The 21780-nt window shown below is 37.4% G+C and overlaps 1 protein-coding gene across 2 annotated transcripts in view; it reads right to left on the bottom strand.

Moving 5' to 3' along the window:
• Themis (thymocyte selection associated) overlaps positions 1-21780 on the bottom strand; it is a 201095-nt gene that overhangs the window by 118349 nt on the left and 60966 nt on the right. For both annotated transcript variants that reach the window (XM_027947373.2, XM_071613042.1), the window contains exon 3: positions 18682-19140. In XM_027947373.2, the coding sequence (XP_027803174.2) occupies positions 18682-19140 (459 nt within the window). The remainder of the gene's footprint in view (positions 1-18681; positions 19141-21780) is intronic.

Genomic DNA, 21780 nt, shown 5'->3' with positions numbered 1-21780 from the left:
GAAGACTGAAGAAAAATCCCCTCCCCTGTGCTTTTGGTAGGGTGAGGGGAAATACAACCATTCTAAAACACCCAAAGCACTCTGATCTCCTTTAAAAGAAAAAAGAAAAAAAAAAAAAAAAAAACTTTCCTCAAAAAATACTACTTTACCACAGCCTAACCAGCTTATAGAATTTTACCAGAACCTAACCAACATGGGAGAAAGGAATCAGCCAACCTCAGCTACCTCCAACCTCTGTATGGAGAAAGAAATACCTAACTTCAGCCTCCTCTATACTCCTACAAGGGGAGGGGAAAACCCAACTCCAGCCCCTGCTAGCCACTTTGCCCCTGGTAATGGAGAGAAAAAATACTAAGAATAACTTATAAAGGTCACATTCTAGATGTGCAGGCTCATTAAATCACTGGAACCTAATTATAAGATTATAGGATGCTCCTCCCAAAATTGATGGCCACATCAACAGGGTTTCTGTATATTAACAGTGTATTTCCAATCGAAAGAATGAATTCAAGAGCCTATTTAAGAAGGAGTGTTTAAGGAAATACAACAAGGGAGATTCAAAACAAGACACTAAGAAATTTTAGTCTCTCACACCTATAGCTATAGTAAATTGTAAAAAGAGCCTAACTCCTAGTCAGATAATCATAAAACTTCACTCTGAAAGGTTGTTTAAATTAGTTTCTTCCACCTGAATACCTGAATCATCCTGCTTGTCTGACTTTCCACAAAAATAAACAAATTAATTAAATTAAATTACAAGGTATATTAAAAGGCAAAAGTCACAGTCTGAAGAAACAGAGAAGATATCAAAACCAATTCAGATATAAAACAGATTTAATATATGATTAATATGCTAAAGACTATTATGAAAAAATGGGACACTAAAGAAGAAAAAAATGGGTAGTGTAAGTAGAGAGATGAAAACTCTATAAAAGAAAAAGAAAAAAAGAAATGATAATAGCCAAGTGTGATGGCACACATCTGTAATCCCAGCTACTCAGGAGGCTCCTGGGGCAGAAGGATAGAAAGTTCAAGGCCAGCCTGGACCACATAGCAAGACCCTGCCTCTAAAGAAAAAACAGTGCTTCAAAGAAGTGATAGAAATTAAAAACACAAGAATAGAAATAAAAATGATTCTGATGGATTATTCAATAAACTAGACACTGCCAAGGAAAGAATCAATGACCTTAAAGATATAACAAAGGAAACTTTCTAAATTGAAAAGAAAAAGAAAAAGGATCAAGCTCTCTCTTTGCTTCCTGGTTACCATATCCTGAGCTGCTTTTCTTCATACCCTTCCACAGTGATGTTTGCCTAACCTCCAGCCTAGAGATTCAGAGTCAGACAACCATGGATTGAACCTCTGAATCCACTAACCAAAATAAACCTTTTCTCTGAAAAAAAAAAAAAGAAAAAAGAAAAGAAAGAAGGAAGGAAAGAACATAAAAGGAAGAAAAAAAAACTTTAAAAATATTCAAGAATTGTGTAACAATTACAAAAGATGTAATAAATGCATTGTGGATGTATGAGAAAGAGAAGGAAGAGGAAAAGGAAGAGTTGAAATTTTTGAATAAGACTAAGAATTTTTTAAAATTAATGGAGCACAGAAAACATTAAGCACAATTAAGTACAAAAAAAGTCTACACATAGAAAAATTGTATTCCAACCTCATACAGTGGCACACACCTGTAATCCCAGCAACTCTGAGGTGGAGGCAGGAGGATCACAAAGTTTTAAAGCCAGCCTCAGCAATTTAGCAAAGCCTTAAGCAACTTAGTGAGACCCTGTCTCAAAATAAAAAAGGATTGGGAAAGTGATTCAGTGGTTAAGTGCCCCTTGGTTCAACCCCTGTTATCTGTCCCCCAAAAAAGTTATATTTGAAACCACATAAAACCAAAAATGAAGAGAAAACTTGAAGCCAGAGAAGGTAAAATATCTTACTTAAAGAGGAACGAGTATAAGATACACATTGGAATTATCTCCAGAAATCATGTAGCTAGAAGAATAGAGTGACAGACTTCAAGTGTTGAAAGAAAAAAGAAACAGTATTTAGAATTTTATCCAGCTAAATTATCTTTCAAAATACACAGGAGACATAAAGAATTTCTCAAGCAACAATTCAGAAAATGTTAACAATAGACAATCCGTTCAAGGAAAAGAAAAAAAAAATGGTTAGTTCAGACACTCAGATGTACATAAAGAAAGGAATAGGGTTAGAGAGAAATAAATGAAGAAAAAATAAGATATTTTATTGTTTCATTTTTAATTGATCTAACAGGTAATTTCTTGTTAAATAATAACAACACCACTATACTGGATAATTACAGCTCAATAGTAAGTGAAGAGAAAAACAACAGTGTTATTAAAGAAAAAATTGGGAATATTTTATCCTAAAGTACATTCACTACCCATGAAATTATTTGTGTTGTTTGAAAATGGATTTAGATTAATAAATGTGCATTACAAACTCTAGGGCAACAATTAAAATACAAGAGTTTTTTGTTTGTTTGTTTGGTTTTTTGTTTTAAATGGCATAATTAATAGGCTTTGATTTTAAACTAGAATACATTTAATTTTTGTGGAAAATATTATTACATCTAGGGAACTCACCTCAAGAAGAATAAAGAAACCAACACACTTTTTGTTCTGTTTTTGTTAAGAAATGGTAAGTTACACTCTCCTATAAAAATATTTAAAATGTAAAATGGGTAAATAATAATCTTTAATAAATTGATTAAAATTTTAGATTACCACTACTTATGTTTTGGTATGTATAGTTCGTGTGTGTGTGTGTGTGTATGTGTGTGTGTTATGGATTTTTAAAGCAATCAATCATGTACCATTTTACAATTGGAAAAATATAATCTCTCCACAAAAAGGATACATAGGGAATATAAGCTAAATTAGAAAATTTTCCAAAAAATTCTCTTTGATTCCAGTGATAGAGATAAGAAGTTACAACTCAGATGGTAAGACATTCAGGAAGGAATTTATTACACATTTTCCAGTTTTAAAATAAACTGAAAGAAAAGCAAAGTACAATTATAGAACCTTAATTTAGACTTCCATAATCTCCTTGCGGTGGGAGGACATGAACTGTCTGGACAGGGTTTGTTTTCTGGTTCTCTAAAGAGAGCACCTGAGAACAATTATTTCCATTCCATCCACTCTAACAAGGTACCATTGCTTTCCCCCTTATTCTGCTGAGTCATTTCACTAAACTGTATCTTTCTGCTCGTTCTTCAGGGGAAGTCCCTTCACACTATGGACAAGTGTTAACCATAATGTGGGGCTCTTCTTCATTGCAACTCTTAGCTAAGTTTGAGTTTTGAAAATCCCACTAAAAATTATCTTTGAAAAGAAAATAGAGGAGTTATTTTAAACTTCCTGTTAAGCAGTTGGTTTCCTTGAATAGGTTATATTCACTCATAGGATATCTCAGTCCCAACTCAGCACAAGAGGGTCTATTCTTCACTATTGAGCCTAAATTAGTATAAAATTGGAAATCTGCAAAGACATTTTCATACAAATCTTGAAGGCATGATGATTATTTCTACGTACTTTTTTTTCTAAACAACTTTTATAAATTTTAGCCCTCTCTTCTCCCAACTCTGGTCTCTCTTACATTATTATTTAATAGTATTCATGAGAATCTAGTAGTTGCAGATTTTTGGTTTTTTAAGTTGTAAGACAGAATAGGTAGTGGGTCCCAATTAAGCCTTTTTTTTTTTTTTTTTTTTTTTTTTTAATATAAAGCCAGTCCATGAAGTTAACCTGTAGAAACCTTCCAAACATTCCAGTCAACTCCTTTGTCCTGGGGAGGAGGAAAAAGAGAAATGGGAAAAGGGAAGCTATTCAGATCTGAGTGAAAACCAGAGAGAGACCCAAGGGCTAACTAACAACCTTCACACTTTTCCATTGCATGTTTAGCATAATTTTGACCAACAGCATTGGTACTTTTCTAATATCTATTTACCACAGATTTTGAAAAATAACATTGGTACTTTTCCAATACTTGATTAGCATAGATATTGATCAGTGTCCCTTCCCAGTAACTATATAAGCCCCTAGATATTACACTTACTTGGCAACCACCATTGGGTCTCCACTTACCCTGCAGGAGCTCTTTTACCTCCTCACTTGAATAAATCCTATTCTTTTACACTTCCTCTTCCACTCCTGTGAATTTCATTCTACAAATTCATGAGGTAAGAACCCAGACGGCAATGCAGGTGGTCTGCTACAGCACTAGCCACACTACAGCTGCAGAGCTGAAAATCCAGTTTCAGTCAGATTTGTCAGTTACTTTTCCAAGACTAGCTACTTATTTTTCTCAAAAGTATTATACATTTGGCTCAGTGCAGGGGCCCATACTTGTAATCATAGTGGCTGAGGCAGGAGGATTGCAAGTTCAAAGCCAGCCTCAGCAATGTAACAATGCCCTAAGCAACATAGAGAGAACTTGTCTCAAAATAAAAAATAAAAAGTGCTGGGATGTGGCTCAGTGGTTAAGTGTCCCTAGATTGAATCCCTGGTACCTCCAAAAAGAAAAGGTATTATAAACTTCATCCTGATCTCTTATGTATTCCATCAGGTTTTTTTTTTTTTTTTTATTTTTGTATTACATATTTTTATCACATGGAAGTTATTAGACTTCCTAATAATTTCTGAGTTCTGCATTGTTCCAAACTTTTAAACTAAAATTTATTTTATAGTTAATCTATTTTATATACATTTTCTTAGTGATATTCTGTGAATTATTTTTTTCCATTTATTCACTTTCATTTCAACTTAAGAGAAGCTATACTATGAATTTCCATTTTATATGGTCTCCTCTGGCTCTTCTGCTATTCATATTTTTGAAGAGAGAAAGTTTTTTTAGAGAAATCAGGAGTCATATAAAATGAATACACTTTTTTTTTTCTTTTTCCAGGGCAGAGGACCAAACTCGGGGCCTTGGGTGTGCTAGGGAAGTGCTCTGCCACTGAGCTAAATCCCCAACCCCTGTACTTGCTTTTGATATAGGTCACTATAACACTACACTGCCTTTCACATTTTCATTGGGGTTTAAATGCTAAGTTGAACTTAAGCATTTTTTCCACTAGGTTATGTACTTCAATATATTTTCCATTGATATTTGTGATGGTTAGTTTTATTTCTAAGCTTGACTAAGCTATAATACCTAGTTACTTAATTAAACACTAGTCTAGGTGCTGGTGTGAAGGCAATTTATAGATGTAGTTAATATCTAAAATCAGTAACCTTTAAAGAAAGAATGTTACCCTCTACAATGCAGGTGAACCTCATCCATCAGTTGAAGGTTAACAGTCAAAACTGAGGTCACCTGAAAAAAAGGAAATTCTGCTTCAAGGATATAGCATTAATTCATGACCAAATCTTTAGCCTACTTGCCTGTCAGATAAATTTAGAACTTACCAACTCCCATAACTACATGATCCAATTCTTTAAAATAAGCAACATTGTATATAATAAATAATGTTCTTTATATATAATATTATGTAGATTTGTATGTAAATTTCTCTGAAGAACCCTGACAAATACAATATTAATATTTGGAAGTGAAAAAATAATTACACACATATTTCTGTTAGCAGTAAGTGTGCAGTCTAAAAGAAAGAAACAAAATGGGTGCTTACTTATGTACCTTATGGTTCTGAATTTCATGTCATCACAGTATGTTCATGGATGCATTAGGAAAAGTATCACTAGTAAAAATTCAAACTGTAAGGGTAAAAGAAATTGAAGTTAAAGCATAAAAGTTAAAGGGTAAAAGACCGGGTGTTGTAAAAGTTTCTAAGCTGCAAGGTCTGAGTTAAAATGTAAAGGAGGTATTGTTAGGTTTCTACGTTACCTGCAAAACCTGAAATTTCGGTAGCTGTTAAGACAATGCTTAGAACCGCCCAGTAAACATTTCCCCTGATTGTCTGGTTGTTTAATAAGTGAAGGGGTCTGTGTGGTTGCATGCAGGCCTTGCAGGGCCTGAACCAATCAGTTTGAATGTGTACTCTCCTTAGGAATGACCTATCACTCCAGCCTGACCTGTTCCCGCCAATGAATGAACTAATCAGGTTTAGGAGTTGTTGTTCATTTTCCCGCGCCTAATGATGATTTGTTCTGATGTATACAAAGCCCTCCGCCCTCCCCAAAAAGTGTACTTAAGCAGTGCTCAGCCCCTGCTGGGGCTCTGGGCTGCTTTCCCTTCTTGAGTGGGCACGGAGCCCCAGCATGCTGGTTCAATAAATCCCCCTTCTGCCAATTGCATGAGTGGTCACTTGGTGGTCTCTTTCTCCGACGTTTCGCGGGACCCTTACAAAACTGTTATAAAAAATTGATATTAATTTGGGATCCATGAAGTTAACATTATGCTTAGCTATTGAAATCATAAGTATGTATAATAATAAATCAAATCTGGACATGATGAGTGAGAAAATATCTTGTTTCTTAAAGAGGAGCTTTGTACTGTTCAACATAAATATATATGCACAAATAGAATTTTAGTTTATTTACTCATCCATGTACTTGGTTTACTGAATACTCATTAAACATTTACTACATCTCAATCACTAAAAGCTAAAAACAATTAAAATAAAAAATTTCCTTTATTTTTATAAATTACTGAAAATTATGTTTTACTGTAACAGTGGTCCCTACACCTTCTGGATGTAGCCCTCGTTGCTCTAAGGCTTATTTAAAAAACATGTTTTTCCTCTCTCCTCCCTTTTCCCCCTCCCTAACAAAATTGGGGAAACAATGTTACCTTTTCTTCTCCTAGTTAATTGCCCTTGAACACACCCACTACAAGAAGGAGATGACTGCTAATGATCTGGGAAGTGCATTTCTCCCAAATTAACAAGATAATTCTGACAGGCATCTGGGTGCCCGCCCTGCCCAAGTCCCTCCTGATTGGGAGAGTCTCAGCCTTTGGGACAGGAGTCCCCTGTGTTTTTTCTTGGCTAGCAAAGTAATAAACCTTTTTTTTTCTTTTTCTCAAAACTGTGTCGTCATTATTAAGTGGCATTGATTGGCATTGGAGGCAGGGACAGAGCTTTTAGTTACAGTACTAAAAAATATTAAGTTTAGAAATTATATTTAACATTTGTCAGCAATAGCAACCAAGCCTTTAAAAGATTATTAGTAGGTTCAGGCAAAACTCTGGGCTAGAACTAAACTAAGTAAGTTGTAAAGTTTATGGGTGAAATATACACCTTGCCAAAACTTTTATCCTTAAAATTCACCACAAGAGCACAACAGGATAAGAGAGAGAGAGAGAGAGAGAGACAGAAAGAAGGAGTTAGTTTGAAGCATCTAAAAGATATCTGTCTTCTTTAACCTAAATGAAGACCAATTAGATGAAAGAATGATCATGTAGAAGACTTTAAGAACTGGACACATAAGACCCCTGTAAATAATGAAATTAAGATAGGGCATTAAAAACAAGGAGTTTATACGAATGTCTGAGGAATAGTACAGCCCACATCTTTAATCTGAAGAGGATAGGTGATCACCCCCCACCTTCCTCTCTGCAGGAAATACTGTAAGTCAGAAACTAGACATGACTGAGTAGGAGAGAAGCAAGATTCTGAAAACAAAGAGGGTAAGTCTAAATCTTTAAGGAGAGCAGTGAGACAGTAGCTGCCACACCACTTATATTCAATAATTTAATAATGCCCACAAGATATAGGAAAGATTGATCACCTGAGCAACTAAGTATCTTCCAGAGGAAAGACTAGCAGAACCTGACTGTGGGAATACCCCAGTGAAAGAGGACCTACAGTTCATAAGCTTGTATAGAAATAGTGTCTTGCTTATAAACTTAAAATGAATATTGCCTTACATGTAAATATGAACTAATGACAAATACTCACCAAGCATTTGATGAAAACCTTTAATAATCATAGACCAAACTTAAAAAAAATATATGGATGATTGACGGAGAGAGATAAAATACAGATGGCAATAGAAAATTTTAAAGAAAATGTAAAATATTTTCAATATTTTCCCAGAGATAAGATATTGCATCCTTTAAGTGAGATCGGGTAGCATTTACAAATTGATGTAAGAAATAACACTTGGAAATTGAAAACATGCTAGCTGAAATTAAAATTCACTAACGCAACTGAAACTGTAATTAAGGAATTTTCACTGAAGGTTTTAAAAGAGAAAGAGACATAGAAACTGGGCTTTCATGTGAGATTAGAAGCTGAAGAGAAAGAGAAGACAAAATATAGTGGAAAAGACATCATCAGGTAAAACATTTCAGAAATGATGAACCTATATTTTCCAGATTGAAAACTAGCATCCTAATGAAAGAACCAAACCACCACAAGCACGTTATTGTGAAACTTCAGGATGCAATGGATAACCTCTCAAAGGTAATACTGGAAGGTAGGATATAAGGCAGCAAAGCTTTCAAAATTTTGAGGGGAAATTATTTTCAACTGGTAGTTGTAAGGTCCTTGTTTAGCATCTGGATGGCCATCTGGACAGCTGCCATTTTAAGAAAAATTTTGCTTTTCTGCCCAAGGGCATTTCTGAGAAAGGCTCACCACTCCTTCAAACCAACCCAACCCTTAACCACCTGCATTAGGACCCACCCAGCTCTATTCCTTGACCCTGCCCATAAAAGTCACAGAACCCAAGCCTGTATTGCCTCTCTCATCTATGGAGAGATGTGCCTTTATTTGTCAGCTCTGACAAATAAACTGTTGTGTGTATCTCTGCCTGGTCTCTATCTTCCGTTTCTTGCTCACCGGTCTCCCGGTTCCTCACTTTCCTTTCATTGGTGCCGAAATCTGAGATTGGGTTCCCTGGTGTGCCTGCTCCCCTCTTCGAGGGTCACTGAGTGTCCCTGGGCCCCAATCTGAATTCCATCATGGTAACAGGCCCTCCATTCTGCCTAACACCTTCTCTGCACCCATCACCATTTACATTCCAGGTAAAGACCCCTGTCTCCAGTCCAACTAAACAACCTATGGGTCCCGGGAAGTGACCATTGATCACCTGGCACTCCTAGGGTTACTGTGTTTTCGGGGGCACTCCCAGCCACAGCTTTCACAGCTACAGCTGATTCCTACTGTAGATCAGTTCTATAGGTAGTCTTTTATTTGGGTCCTGGGTTTTGGAAAAAAAAACAAAAAACTGAGAGTGATTAGGAGTTGTTCCTGGTAAGACCTCTCAGCCTTGGGCTAATCTCTACAGCTTCTGCCCCTATGTAGTCCCAGCTGGGCACCCAAATGCCTCTACAGGCCCTGACCCGCTATGCTTACACAGAGGTGGTGACTACCTTCTAAGCATAACTGTCCCCTTGACTGGGTGATACTAGTGACTGGGAGACACTCCACCTCTAAACTCACCTCCTACGTCACACCATAGGTGGCTCCTCATCCATTCCCTCCCACAGTCCTCTAGGCTGCCTGCTTTCTAACCTCGGGTCTCTCTCTGTCTCACCCCTAGACCTAAACCCCTCAAAACTTTGCCCTTTGTGCAATCAGATCTGGCCGCAACATCCTTTGGATTCTAAATGGCTGCTTAATGACATTCTAGATCCCAGTATTATCAGAGATATTTTCAACTATTGTGAGTGTTCAGGAAATTGGAAAGAGGTATCATATGATAGGCTTTCTCCTCTCTACTTTCTAAGCCCTCTCTCTGCAACTCTTGCTCTCTTGCACAAGTCCTCTTAGCTCTCACCTCCCCAACACCTGCTTCCAAAGGGACAGAAGATAATACCCAGGACTCCTTCTCCTTTGACCCAGCAGATGAGCCCCTGCCATACCACAATTCTCTTTCTAATGAAGCCTAAGCAGCAATTGTTCCCTCGGCCCCTCCACCCTTCTCTTCTCTCACCACAGGGTCACAGGCTGTCACTGCCCAACCCCCATCTCTGTGTTGTCTATACAAGGTGGCTAGGGTACATGGTGTAACCTGGGTTCATGTGCTTTTCTCTTTGTCAGATCTTTCACAGATAGAAAAGCAGCTTGGGTCCTATACTTCAAGCCCCACCACATATATCAAAGATTTTCAGTATCTGACTCAAACATATGATTTGACCTTCCACTATGTCCATACAATCTTGTTTAACACCTTCATGCCAGAGGAGTGCAACTGAGTTTAGGAGCAAGCCAGAAATTATGCTGATGAGGTACATCAGACCTCCCCTGCCCATCCGATTGGCACTGAAGCAGTCCCTGATCCGGACCCCAGTTGGGATTATAATTTGCCTGGAAGAGTAACTAGTAGAAACCAATTCATTACTTGCCTAATGGCAGGACTTAGAAAGGCAGCCCATTCCCTGAGACTACAGATGGGAGACATCTACTAATAACTACTTTTTCTCCTAGAGTTTCCCCAATATTAAGGCCAAACTAATATGCCTTGAGAGGGGACCCCTAATTCCCCAAGCTGAGGTTCTGGGAGTGGCTTTTAATGTGTATAACGGGAGAGACAAGAAGGCCACGAAGCAGAAATATCAGATGCTCACTCAAACCATTCATCCGGCCTCAGCATCTGTCCCTGGTTCCACTGGCCCATGGAAGGGTCCCTCTGGACTGCCCGGACCCTGTTTTAAATGTGGTCAGCTCATTTATTGCTGGGCTCATATGTGTCCCAAGCCTCACAAGCCTCCAGGCCCTTGTCCTAAATGCTATCAGAAAGGACACTGGGCCTTTGACTGTCCCCAAGCCCATAGCAGCCACCAGCATCCAACCCTTCTGGTTCCACTTTCCAACTCTTAGGACTGGCTACAGAGGACTGATGAGGCCCAGGTCCCCATTACCAGACCACTACATCACTCCATGGGAAACCAGGGTAACTGAGTATTTTAGGTAGGTCTGTCTCTTTTCTCCTAGACACCAGGGCTACATATTCAGTCCTCACAGAGTTCTGGGGGCCTACTATCAACCCTTACACTTAGCCTTATTTGTACTTGTGGCTCTCTAATTTTTACCCACTCCTTTTTGGTCATTCCACAGTGCCCTGTATACCTTGTAGGAAGAGACATCCTTACAATATTGGGGGCTATGCTTTCCTTCTCCCCTTCTATATGCTTCCATCCAGACTCGCCTGCCGCTCCCCGGATTCTCACCCTTACCTTAGGACCATCCCCTATTCCATCTGCCAGAGCCTTCCCATTACCCACTTCCAAGGTGGACCCTACTGTATGGGACGTTTCAAGTCCTTCTATTGCCTCACAGCACAAACCCATTCACATCCCTCTCAAAAACTCCTCCATTTTCTGGCCCAATCATATTGCTCTCCCCCTTTGCTGCTGCTATCCTTCTATTTTTGCAGAGCAGCCTTGTCAGCCTCCTAAAAATAAACCCGCTTCTTATCCCAGGTGTGTGTGTGTGAATTGTCCTGTGCCACTTTTCTTTCATTGATGCAAGTGACTCGAGTTCTCCCTTCAGCTTTGCTCTCCCCTCCAGGGAATTGAGCTGCTTTGGGATCCTGGCCTGAGGGCCCAGGACAATTACCACACACCTTCTTTCATTCACCTAGCACTATTCTTCTTCATCCACACTCTGGCCTCTTTGGGGTAAGTGACTTCACTTTTCCCCTCCACTCCTCCTCACAAGTCTACTCCCTTTCCTCTGTAGAACTTAGATCTTGGCCCAGCACCAAGATTCTCACCCATCCCTTCCCCTGGTCAAGTTCACTCTGACTTGCCATGGAGAACTCCCAATCCCTTCCCCTTGGCAAGCTCAATCTCAGGTCTTAGTTCTCAGCTCCTCAGCAAAGCTCACAAAAGCCCTGGCCGGGTAACCAAGCCCGGGACTAGAGAAGTAGTGGGTGACTTCCTTCTGTCAGTCCCAGATTCCAACTGGCCATGGGAACAGCCCAATCCCATCTAACTCAGTTCTCGGCTGCCTCCTCACCCACTTAGCCCCACTCCATTTGGATCCTGCTCCTCTTGCTCCCCTGCCCAGTTTCTACTTGCCACTAAAGCTCTGGATTCCTCCAGAGACCCTACTTCTGTAAGGGTAAAAGAAATTGAAGTTAAAGCGTAAAAGTTAAAGGGTAAAAGACCAGGTGTTGTAAAAGTTTCTAAGCTGCAAGGTCTGAGTTAAAATGTAAAGGAGGTATTGTTAGGTTTCTATGCTACCTGCAAAACCCGAAATTTCTGTAGCTGTTAAGACAATGCTTAGAACCGCCCAGTAAATATTTCCCCTGACTATTTGGTTGTTTAGGGCTCTGTGTGGTCGCACATAGGCATTGCAGGGCCTGGACCAATCAGTTTAAATGTAACCCCCTCCTTAGGAATGACCTATCACTCCAGCCTGACCTGTTCCCGCCAATGAATGAACTAATCATGTTTAGGAGTTGTTGTTCAATTTTCCCGCGCCTCATGATGATTTGTTCTGATGTATACAAAGCCCTCCGCCCTCCCCAAAAAGTGTACTTAAGCAGTGCTCAGCCCCTGCTCGGGGCTCTGGGCTGCTTTCCCTTCTTGAGTGGGCACGGAGCCCCAGCATGCTGGTTCAATAAATCCCCCTTCTGCCAATTGCATGAGTGGTCACTTGGTGGTCTCTTTCTCCAATGTTTCGCGGGACCCTTACACTTCTAGACAAACAAGGGACCCATAACTCTCCTACATTGTAAAACCCTACGTAGCAATCTCCCTGGCTGAGGCCACACTGAAGCTAACATTGACAAAGGACAGACTCAGTAGGCTTGGTGGGAGGCCTAAGGGGGAAAAAGTGTCAATTTAACTTTCCCTTGGCTACAACACAGAAGAATGACTTCAAAACTTTCTCTCTATCTCCCTGATCTCACAAGCCCATTTCAAGGCCGAAAAACAGGGATTTGCTCTAGGGGTCCTCAGATACACAACCTTTGCCCCTGTGGCTTATCTATCAAAGGGTCTTGACCCTACTGTTTGGGGATGGGTCTCTTGCCTACAAACATTGGTTTCAGCCTCTCATTAACGAGTCAAAGAAACTCACCTTTGGGGCCCCACTCTCCATCCTGGCTCTCCATCACCTAAAGGAACTCCTCACCTACAAGGGCTTACATTCCTTACCCCCGTCACCTTTTATCTCTACAGGTATCCCCGATGGAAGATCCCAGTCTTACTTTCCCCACGTGCTCACTTTTAAATGCTGCTAATCTCCTCCTGCTCCTCAAGACTTTTCCACCTCTTCTCCAATCCATTCATGCAATGAAACTCTTAAGGAGTTTCTTCCACATCCCTCCCACATACAGGAAGGCCCCTTGCACCAGACAACATACATCATTCACAGATGGCTCCTCCTTCCTTCAGGACAGAGTTTGTTGGGCAGGATATGCTATAGTCTCTAACCTCAGTTGTGGAAGAAGCTCCCCTCCCCTAAAATACATCCAATCAGCAGGCTGAACTTGTTGCCCACATCAGAGCCTTCACTTTGGCAAAGGGAGCCTCTTCATCTTCTACACTGACTCTAAATATGCTCTCTACATACTTCTCTCCCACTCTGTTATTTGGAAGGAGCACGGATTCTTTACCACCAAGTTACTAAAGCCCCCTTTGTCTCTGATCTCCTTCAGGTCCCAAAGCTTCCCACTGCCATTGGAACTGAAAGATGTCAGCTAAATAACCCCCTTCTCCAGTGGACACTTCCTTTCCTGACCTCTCTCCTTGTCATAGACCTTTTGCTATTGCTTGCCTCCTGTGTCATTAGATTTATTCAAGACCACATTCAAAGGATCTCTAACCAAACCGTGAACCAGCTTCTGTTACAGGACTTCCAACCCCTCACCAAAATTGGGCCATCCAGAATCAGCATCACCCAGCACCTCCTGACCATCACCACTGCCTCAATGACACCCCATGCCCCTAACAAGGGTCAGACACTGCTCCTTCTCAGCAGGAAGAAGCTACAGAAGATTGATCTACATCCCTGTCCCTTAAGGGGCACAAAAACAAATAAAAAAGGGGGGAATGTAAGGTCCTTGCTTAGCACCTGGATGACCATCTTAAGTGACAGCCACCATCTTAAGAAAAAATTTGCTTTCCCACCCAAGGGTCTTTCTGAGAAAGGCTCACCACTCCCTCATACCAGCCCAACCCTCAATCAGCTGCATGAAGACCCACCCAGCTCTATTCCTTGACCTTGCCCCATAAAAGTCACAGAACCCAAGCCTGTAATTTCTGTCTCCATCTATGGAGAGATGTGCCTTTAGTTGTCAGCTCTGATAAATAAACTCTCATGCGTATCTCTGCCTGGTCTCCATCTTTCATTTCTTGCTCACCGTCTCCTGGTTCCTCACTTTCCTTACAGTTTTCTATAAATAATCAAACTATAAATCAAATGTTTATGTAGGATCAGAATTTTTAAGCTTGTAGCTTCTCAAATTAATTAATATCCCATGCATTTTCTCCAGAAACAAGTGGGGATGGGACCATCAGAATTGGAAGAAAATCAAGAAAGAGAAAGTTATTTCATTGCAAACATCACTGATCAACACAGAAGCATATCAAAAGGAAACTACCAGCTAATTTTAAACAGAAGGACAGTGTCTGAGCAGTAGGTCTACAAAACAACCAATGCAAATTGTAGTGTAAGAATGGGTAATTTCAGAAGGAACACTTTCACAGGAAAAAAAAAGAATATTAATTTACTGATAGTTTGGGCTCTGTAGAAAATTACATTGAGTGGCTTTGTTTCAACAAAGATGTTAGAGATTTAGGAGAGAAAACAATAAGGTAATCATTACAGAAAAACGGATATACCACTTGGTTCAGCAGTGAATTGTCACAACAAAAAATAACTTACCTTATACTGAGAGAATGAGGAAAAGAAGACTTATAAGAGAATACTCCTTTCATGGCCATATGTAAAAGTCAGTTGTAACTATCTAAAGTCAATGACTTGAAAAACACTAACATTCCTACTAAGGAATGCAAATACCAAAAAAAAAAAAAAAAAAAAAAATTTAAATTAAGTATTTATTTTGCCACTCTAAGGTAATATGGAGAAAATTTGGGAGTGGTCAAGGGTAGAATGTTTGCTGATAACTTTGTTATAGTTTTCTTTACTATTTTCTGGCTTTTTAAAAATAACTTTTATTTGTGTATTATGCATAAAACTTTTTATTTTGATGAATTTTGAAATCATTTTTAAGAATTAAATGAGAGAAAAAGTAATTCTTGATACTAAAAACAAAGTACTTTTTCTGCTAATCTTTTATCACCTAAGTACAATACTCAGATGCTACCTTTCTGAGTCTTTTCCTTGTGTGATTTCAGCTCTACATTTATAAAATGAAGTAGTATTTTATATATCTAGGCAAAGAATGTACTCCCAGGTTTGGGGCAGCATTAAGGCTTTCTCCTAAATGAAAAAAAAAAAAAAAAAAAAAACACCTTGTACAGTACTGATATTTCCAGTTTTTTTCTTCAATAATATGAGTTTTATATTTCTGTGAAAAGAACACACATATCATCCAATGACATACATGTGACCACTTAGTGGTCTTGGATTGACATTTATATTTATTTTCCAAACAGGGATAATTTTTTTTAAAATCACTAAATATATGGTGAAGGTTAATGAGGTTTTAGGCCTATATGGGGCTTTGATCAAAGGTTCCAGAAACAAATATTTCATTTAAATATTCCTGCTCCTTTTCTTTTTCATAAAGCCTAAATTATCACATTAGTGACATATTAAAACCTAGTGACTCTAGTAGAATATTTTGTATTCCCTCTTCTCTCTACTTATTTGCCATGTTCTCTTTTCAGGAAATCAATATTTTATAGGTTTCTGTAGCCCCCAGTCCTTTTCTTCTTGCACTTTCCCTAAGGTTTCTATAAAACTTCTATCCCACTCTGACCTGTTCTTTTTCTTGTCACTTTAGAAAAAAAGGACTGAAGCCAAGAGGGGTTTACACTCTGCCTGATACTCAAGGCCTGTATAAAACAACTTCCCAAGGTCCCTTGACTTCACAGAGTGTTTGAGTCTTTAGTTGAAGAAAGTATAAAACTAAGACACGAAACAAGACCACAATTTGTTATGCATTTTATATCTAAGGGTGAAATGCCCATAACAACAAAAACAATATTGAATGGGGTGTTTATGAGCACACCATCTACCGTTTTCAGTGTATTCAGCAGTCAATACACATGAAAGTCAGTGTGGATATGGAAAATGAAAAACCCCAAAATAGTGTGGCCTGAGAAAAGGGAGTGAAAAAGAAAGCCATACATTGATAGATTTTCTTTCTTCCAAGATGAACCCTCTCCAACTCCTGGCCACCGGCCCCCAAACCAAAATCCAAATTCCTGAGTGCCCAAACTCACAGGCTCACTAAATCACCTCTCAGTATAAACTATATAAGCCCAAACTCCTCCTTTAGCCAGTGGCTCATTTACCACCATGGAAGTGGGTTCGTTGGAGGTATAATCTTGTTCCTGAATAAAAAGCTGAAATGACCCATGAAGTTTGCAACTGGCCTGGTCTTTTTGTACTAACAGTCAGCACTTGTCCCGAGGTAGCTAAGAACTACCATCTAAAATAATATCCAAGAAATGAAGATCCAGAATAAGGAACATGAAAACTTAATGTCTATATCATTAAAGAATGGAAATTGGACTAAAACATTTTGTGAAGGATTCTATTGCAATCAAAAATGTCTTTTAGGATCATTTTTAGCAGGAAAAAAACACTTAAGTCCACCTAAACAATTCTGATAGTGTTTCCTATTCCTCTACTAGTTATATTTAATAAGTTGCCCCTCCATCCAACCCAGTACATTAAGTCAGAAGACTGCGAATAAAGTTGACTGCTTTTCCCTTTCACTATACCTCCAAATTCTGCAGACTGTGCATCTCAAAAACATTAGTTCCAACTATATTTCTCTGACTTTCCCATTGATATCTGTATCATATAAACCTAAGTAGCCTACCATAGACCCAACTAATATTACTAAATTCATATCTGTGTCTTCCAGTTTAAAACTGTCTTGATTAGAATAAATTTCAACCCCTTAGAATATATTTCAAGAACATCTGTGATTGACTGCACTCCCTCTTGCATGTTTCCATATTTGTCTCAAATTGCCCACTCTTCTTTCTTTTACCTCCTAAATTTGAGCTCCCTCCTCTTGCCTACCTGCTTTCTTGTAAGCTGATTCTGCTTCCTCCAACCTTGTGCCTTCCTCTTCTATTTCCTATTCATCCTCCAAAAACCTGATCCCTAATCTAAACTCAAGTCTTCATGCTTAGCTTCTGGGTTTGCCCTCACTCACAACCACTTGGTAAGTAGAGGATTCCAGTGGTTTTTAGAAAATTAACAGATTTTTAAAGTGAGAAAACATTATATATTTTTATGAAAATGGGGAAAAAAATCAATCTCCCATTTCAATTGCCTGTTTGGGGACACCTAACAGAACACTAATGTGAGGTCAAAAATTTGCTGTGACCTCAATTTTTTTTTTTTTTTTTGGTAATGTTAAAAAAAAATGTGAGTGGAGCTCCTATACCTTTAGTTTAATATGAATTGATCAATTTCCGGTTAGATATTTGAGAAAGCAATTTAATAGAGAGATCTACAACTTGTGAAAATACTTATATTATTTTTCCTAATTGTATGACTAAATAACAATGAAAGCAAAGAGAAATAGATTTTGAAATATCCAAGGAGACACCTTCTGACCAAATGTTTTCACACACTGCTTTATGTTCTCAAGTATATTATATATAGTTCTCTAATAGTACCTTATTTCTCTCTCAAAACAACTCCATGTGGTAGATAAAAGGTTATCACTGGACAGTTTAAATGGCTCATCCAAAGCTGCCACTTGAAAGTTATTGATCCTTTTGATTCCAAGTTCAGAGCCCTTTGTTCCATAGTTGCCCAATGTATGTGTCATAATCTTGAGAACTCAAGGTGTTAATACTTTAGAGTAACACTGCTCCCTCCAGATATTCTATTTTAAAATATAAATAATTCAATAAAGATTGTATATTTAAGCACACTTTGTGGCAATTATGTGGTAATTTTTTTATATCATTGTCCCTTAAGTCAGGGAAACTCCATACTAAGAGGGATTTGTGACCACTGACAGGTGGTTGGAGGAGAAAATGATTATCACAAAATAGGATTTGGAAACTTTGCATCCTTACCACTTTCTATCTCACCTACCTCCATACAAGAAAGCCAATATCTAAACAAATGTGCTCTATTTAAAAAAGCAGTTCTTTCCCAACTATGTTTAGCTGGCACTAAGTGGAGGGAGGGGAAGGGAATAAGGAAGAGAAGAGATGGTGTAATGAGATGGACATCATTACCCTAAGTCCATGTATGAAGACACGAATGGTGTGACTCTACTTTGTGTACAACTAGAGATATGAAAAATTGTGCCCTATATGTGTAATATGAATTGTAAAACATTCTGCTGTCATACGTAACAAATTATAATTTTAAAAAATTCAAATGAATTAGTATTTTGCTGTCTGTACCTGTTACTGTATCTTATACTTGAATAGATACAATTTATAATATACCTGTGTATACACTATCCAATTTGATTCTCTCAATAGATATGTGGTTTGCATATGTATAGAGGAGAAATCTAAGTCTGAGAGACAAGAACAGAGTCCTGTTCTTCAGTCTCTTTAAAACTCTTCCTTCCCAAACCCACCATCTCATGCTGATAGAGCATCCTTCTAAAATGTATACTTACATTTCATCACACCTTGAATCTCATAAACAGGCTTGAGAATCAGAGTACCATAAAAGTCTTTAGGAAATGGATTTGTTGAGTCCCACTTGTTTGAAAAATCTGTGAGTCTCACAGTTCTTGTTCTGTTCTTGGGAATCTTCCATTCAACAATCTCCTTTAGGGTATAAATATGTTCATCTTCACACTCATAGAATTCTCCTTCTTGTGCCAAAGGCAAAGTAAATGAATGATTTTGATGATTCCTTATTACTCCACAGTTCACCATTATTTCTCCATCAATCTCTTCAACTGAATTGAGCATAATTTTTTCACCCTGTTTTATGGTGAAACTTTCTAGTTTTATATCCTTCCGATGATAGAAGCAAGGATGCCCTAGTCTACTGGGTCCAATATGAATGGTCCTTGTAATTTCTTCCATAGTAAGGTATGGAGTTTTATCAGCCACGATCTTAAAGAGACCTAAGAACATAATTGTGTGAATTAGAAAGGCATTACAATGAAAGTTCTCTTAAGAAAATCACAATAAGAGTCATAAAACAAATATAATGTTGCTTTCTGAAGTACTATTCTTTTCTAAAGATCACAGACATATTTTTTAATCCTGACTTTTTCTAGGTAAAATGTAGGCATACTGTTGTAGATTACTGGATTATCAGATCTGGAAAAATAAATGAAATAAGGATAAATACCTTGAAACAGAAAATGCCCTGTTCCCGGAAATGGAAATTTTCTATGTGATACTGGCTCTGCCTCCGGTACCAATATGATCAAGACAAAGGCAATTAGTTTCTCAAGATCACATTTTTTACTTTTAATTTTTGAAAAGCAAAGATTGAATTAGATTAGGTTTTGCATCCATGTCTTCTTTAGAGACACAAAAATTAAAAGCTATTCCAGAGGGAAACTGATTCACAGCCAAATTGAAAATTTGTATTTCTGGAGCCAGATCATGATGTACAATATTGTAAATATATCAAAGGCCACCAATTTGTATAATTTAAGATTAAAAATTTTATGTTATGTGTATTTTAACATGAAGAAAAACATTGCATAGTTCCAATGACTGTAAGATTTTTCAGAAACATTAGATGTGCTATAACTCACAAAATGGGAATATGACATGTAGAATTTCTTTCATGGTAAAACTCTGGGAGGAAACAAACATTCATAAATCATAACATAATATATCACAGCATATTGGTACTCCTTATATCCCTCCTTGGAAAATGCCAGGCTAGATCATTGTTTTACTATCATTATTTATTTTTTATTGCTTATTTAGCTTTTTCATTAAACATGTTCACTGTTTTCACTTTTGCACTAATTTCTGTTTGTTAATTTGAATTAACAAAATTGTTAATCACTATTTGAATTTTTTCTCTAATATTATCCCTATAATCATTGCCTCAGTGCAGAGATACAACTTCTTATAGTTGCATGTTTAACTGGTTCTCCTGTTTGAATTGCTTAGTTTTTATTTATGGGCACATCTGCTTTGCATCGCTTTCAGAAATTTATTTTTTGAATAAATTTGTTAAATTGCAGAGAAAATAAGAAAATTTAGTTAACTGCTTTCTCAAACAAACAAGTTAATGATATTATATAGTAGCATGCTCTAAGTAGAGAGCATATTTTAAAATTTATGAGAATGATATAGCTTATTAGTTTACTCCACAAATATATTCCAATTAAATTCACCTGTATATCAAATTATTTGTTAACCAGGTTATAGTATATTTAGAATTACTGTACAAGCACTTCTAATAGGGTATTTTTAAAATCATGCTCATATGATAAAAAGAAATTTCAATTACTTTTAGATGTAAACTTCCTAAAGAAAATGTAAGTGACATAATTCTATAAGGAATGACTAAGTTAGAATGTCTAGTCAATCCTGAAAACCTTTAGAAACTGAAAACTGTTCATCCACTATAAGGTGTACTTGAAGGCAGAAAGGAAAACAAATGGTTACTTGGAAACAATTTTATTATGCCTTGTATCAGGGAGAATCTAATAAATAGTATACTTGAATTTGCCACAGTAAATGAATTTGTGTGTGTGTGAGTGTGTGTATGTGTATGTGTGTGTGATTTAATCTCATTTGTCAGTGTGTGAAGATTTATTTCTAAGAGTCCACAATCATTATCAAGGTATAGAAAATTCAGCAGTTTTGGGGAAATAAGTTTTTTAAAAAATAGCTACCTAGAATCTCATAAAAGTAGAGACACATAGTTTTATTTTTATCCTAGGTATATTGATGACATAAGTCACCAAAGAATTAATTCACCGTCATATTTCTTGGGGAATAGAGTTCACCTAAGGTAATAACAGATCTAAAATATTATGAAGTAGAAACAGCCAGAAACCCTATGGGCCACTATTATTTCAAGTTAATCACACTCCTCAGTGCTGTCTTGTTGGATGTCTTTATTGCAGGAAAAATACATCTGTGAATCAATGTGTTTTCTCTTAGAAGTTGATGTAGCACACAGGTTAGCATACTAAGTGTCAGGATATAGGGAAAATATTTGATTGAATTACCATATCATCTATGATTGTGGCCAATCCAGAGTCCCTTATATAAACATCCATTTCATACCATGTAAACTAGGGCAGAATTTTTTTTAATATGAGTCATATTAAAAATTCAATTTTGCAATGAAAGAAATTAAATATAAACTAAAGCATCACCAGAACTGATTAACTCTAAATTTGACCAATTCTTCCTCCATCTCTTCCACAAAGAATATAAACAGTTTAATACTGGGGAAAATATGCTTTATTATTCTTCCAATGAGAAATAAAACATAATTCAAGAGCTAAGTAGTCATGAGAATTCTTATAAAATAAGCCAATATGTGATATTTCTAAAATAAGTTAAAAATCAGGAAGAAAATTGATTTGTATTTCCACTTTGGATTGTGAGCTATTAAAATAGATTTTATTGTTTTTTTAAATTAGGAGAAATTGTTCAAAAAGAACATGTCCCTTAAGAAATAAAAATTATAAAGAAATGCAATAAATTAAGTTACTGAAAATTAGTTAATATGTGAATCTACTCTTTAGAATATTTTCTCTGAATCTTAGGTTTGGGAGGAG

The sequence above is a fragment of the Marmota flaviventris genome, chromosome 6 (assembly GCF_047511675.1).
Source record: "Marmota flaviventris isolate mMarFla1 chromosome 6, mMarFla1.hap1, whole genome shotgun sequence".
Lineage (NCBI taxonomy): Eukaryota > Metazoa > Chordata > Mammalia > Rodentia > Sciuridae > Marmota > Marmota flaviventris.
Note: the sequence above shows the minus strand (reverse complement) of the source record. Positions and strands in the feature narration are given on the sequence as shown.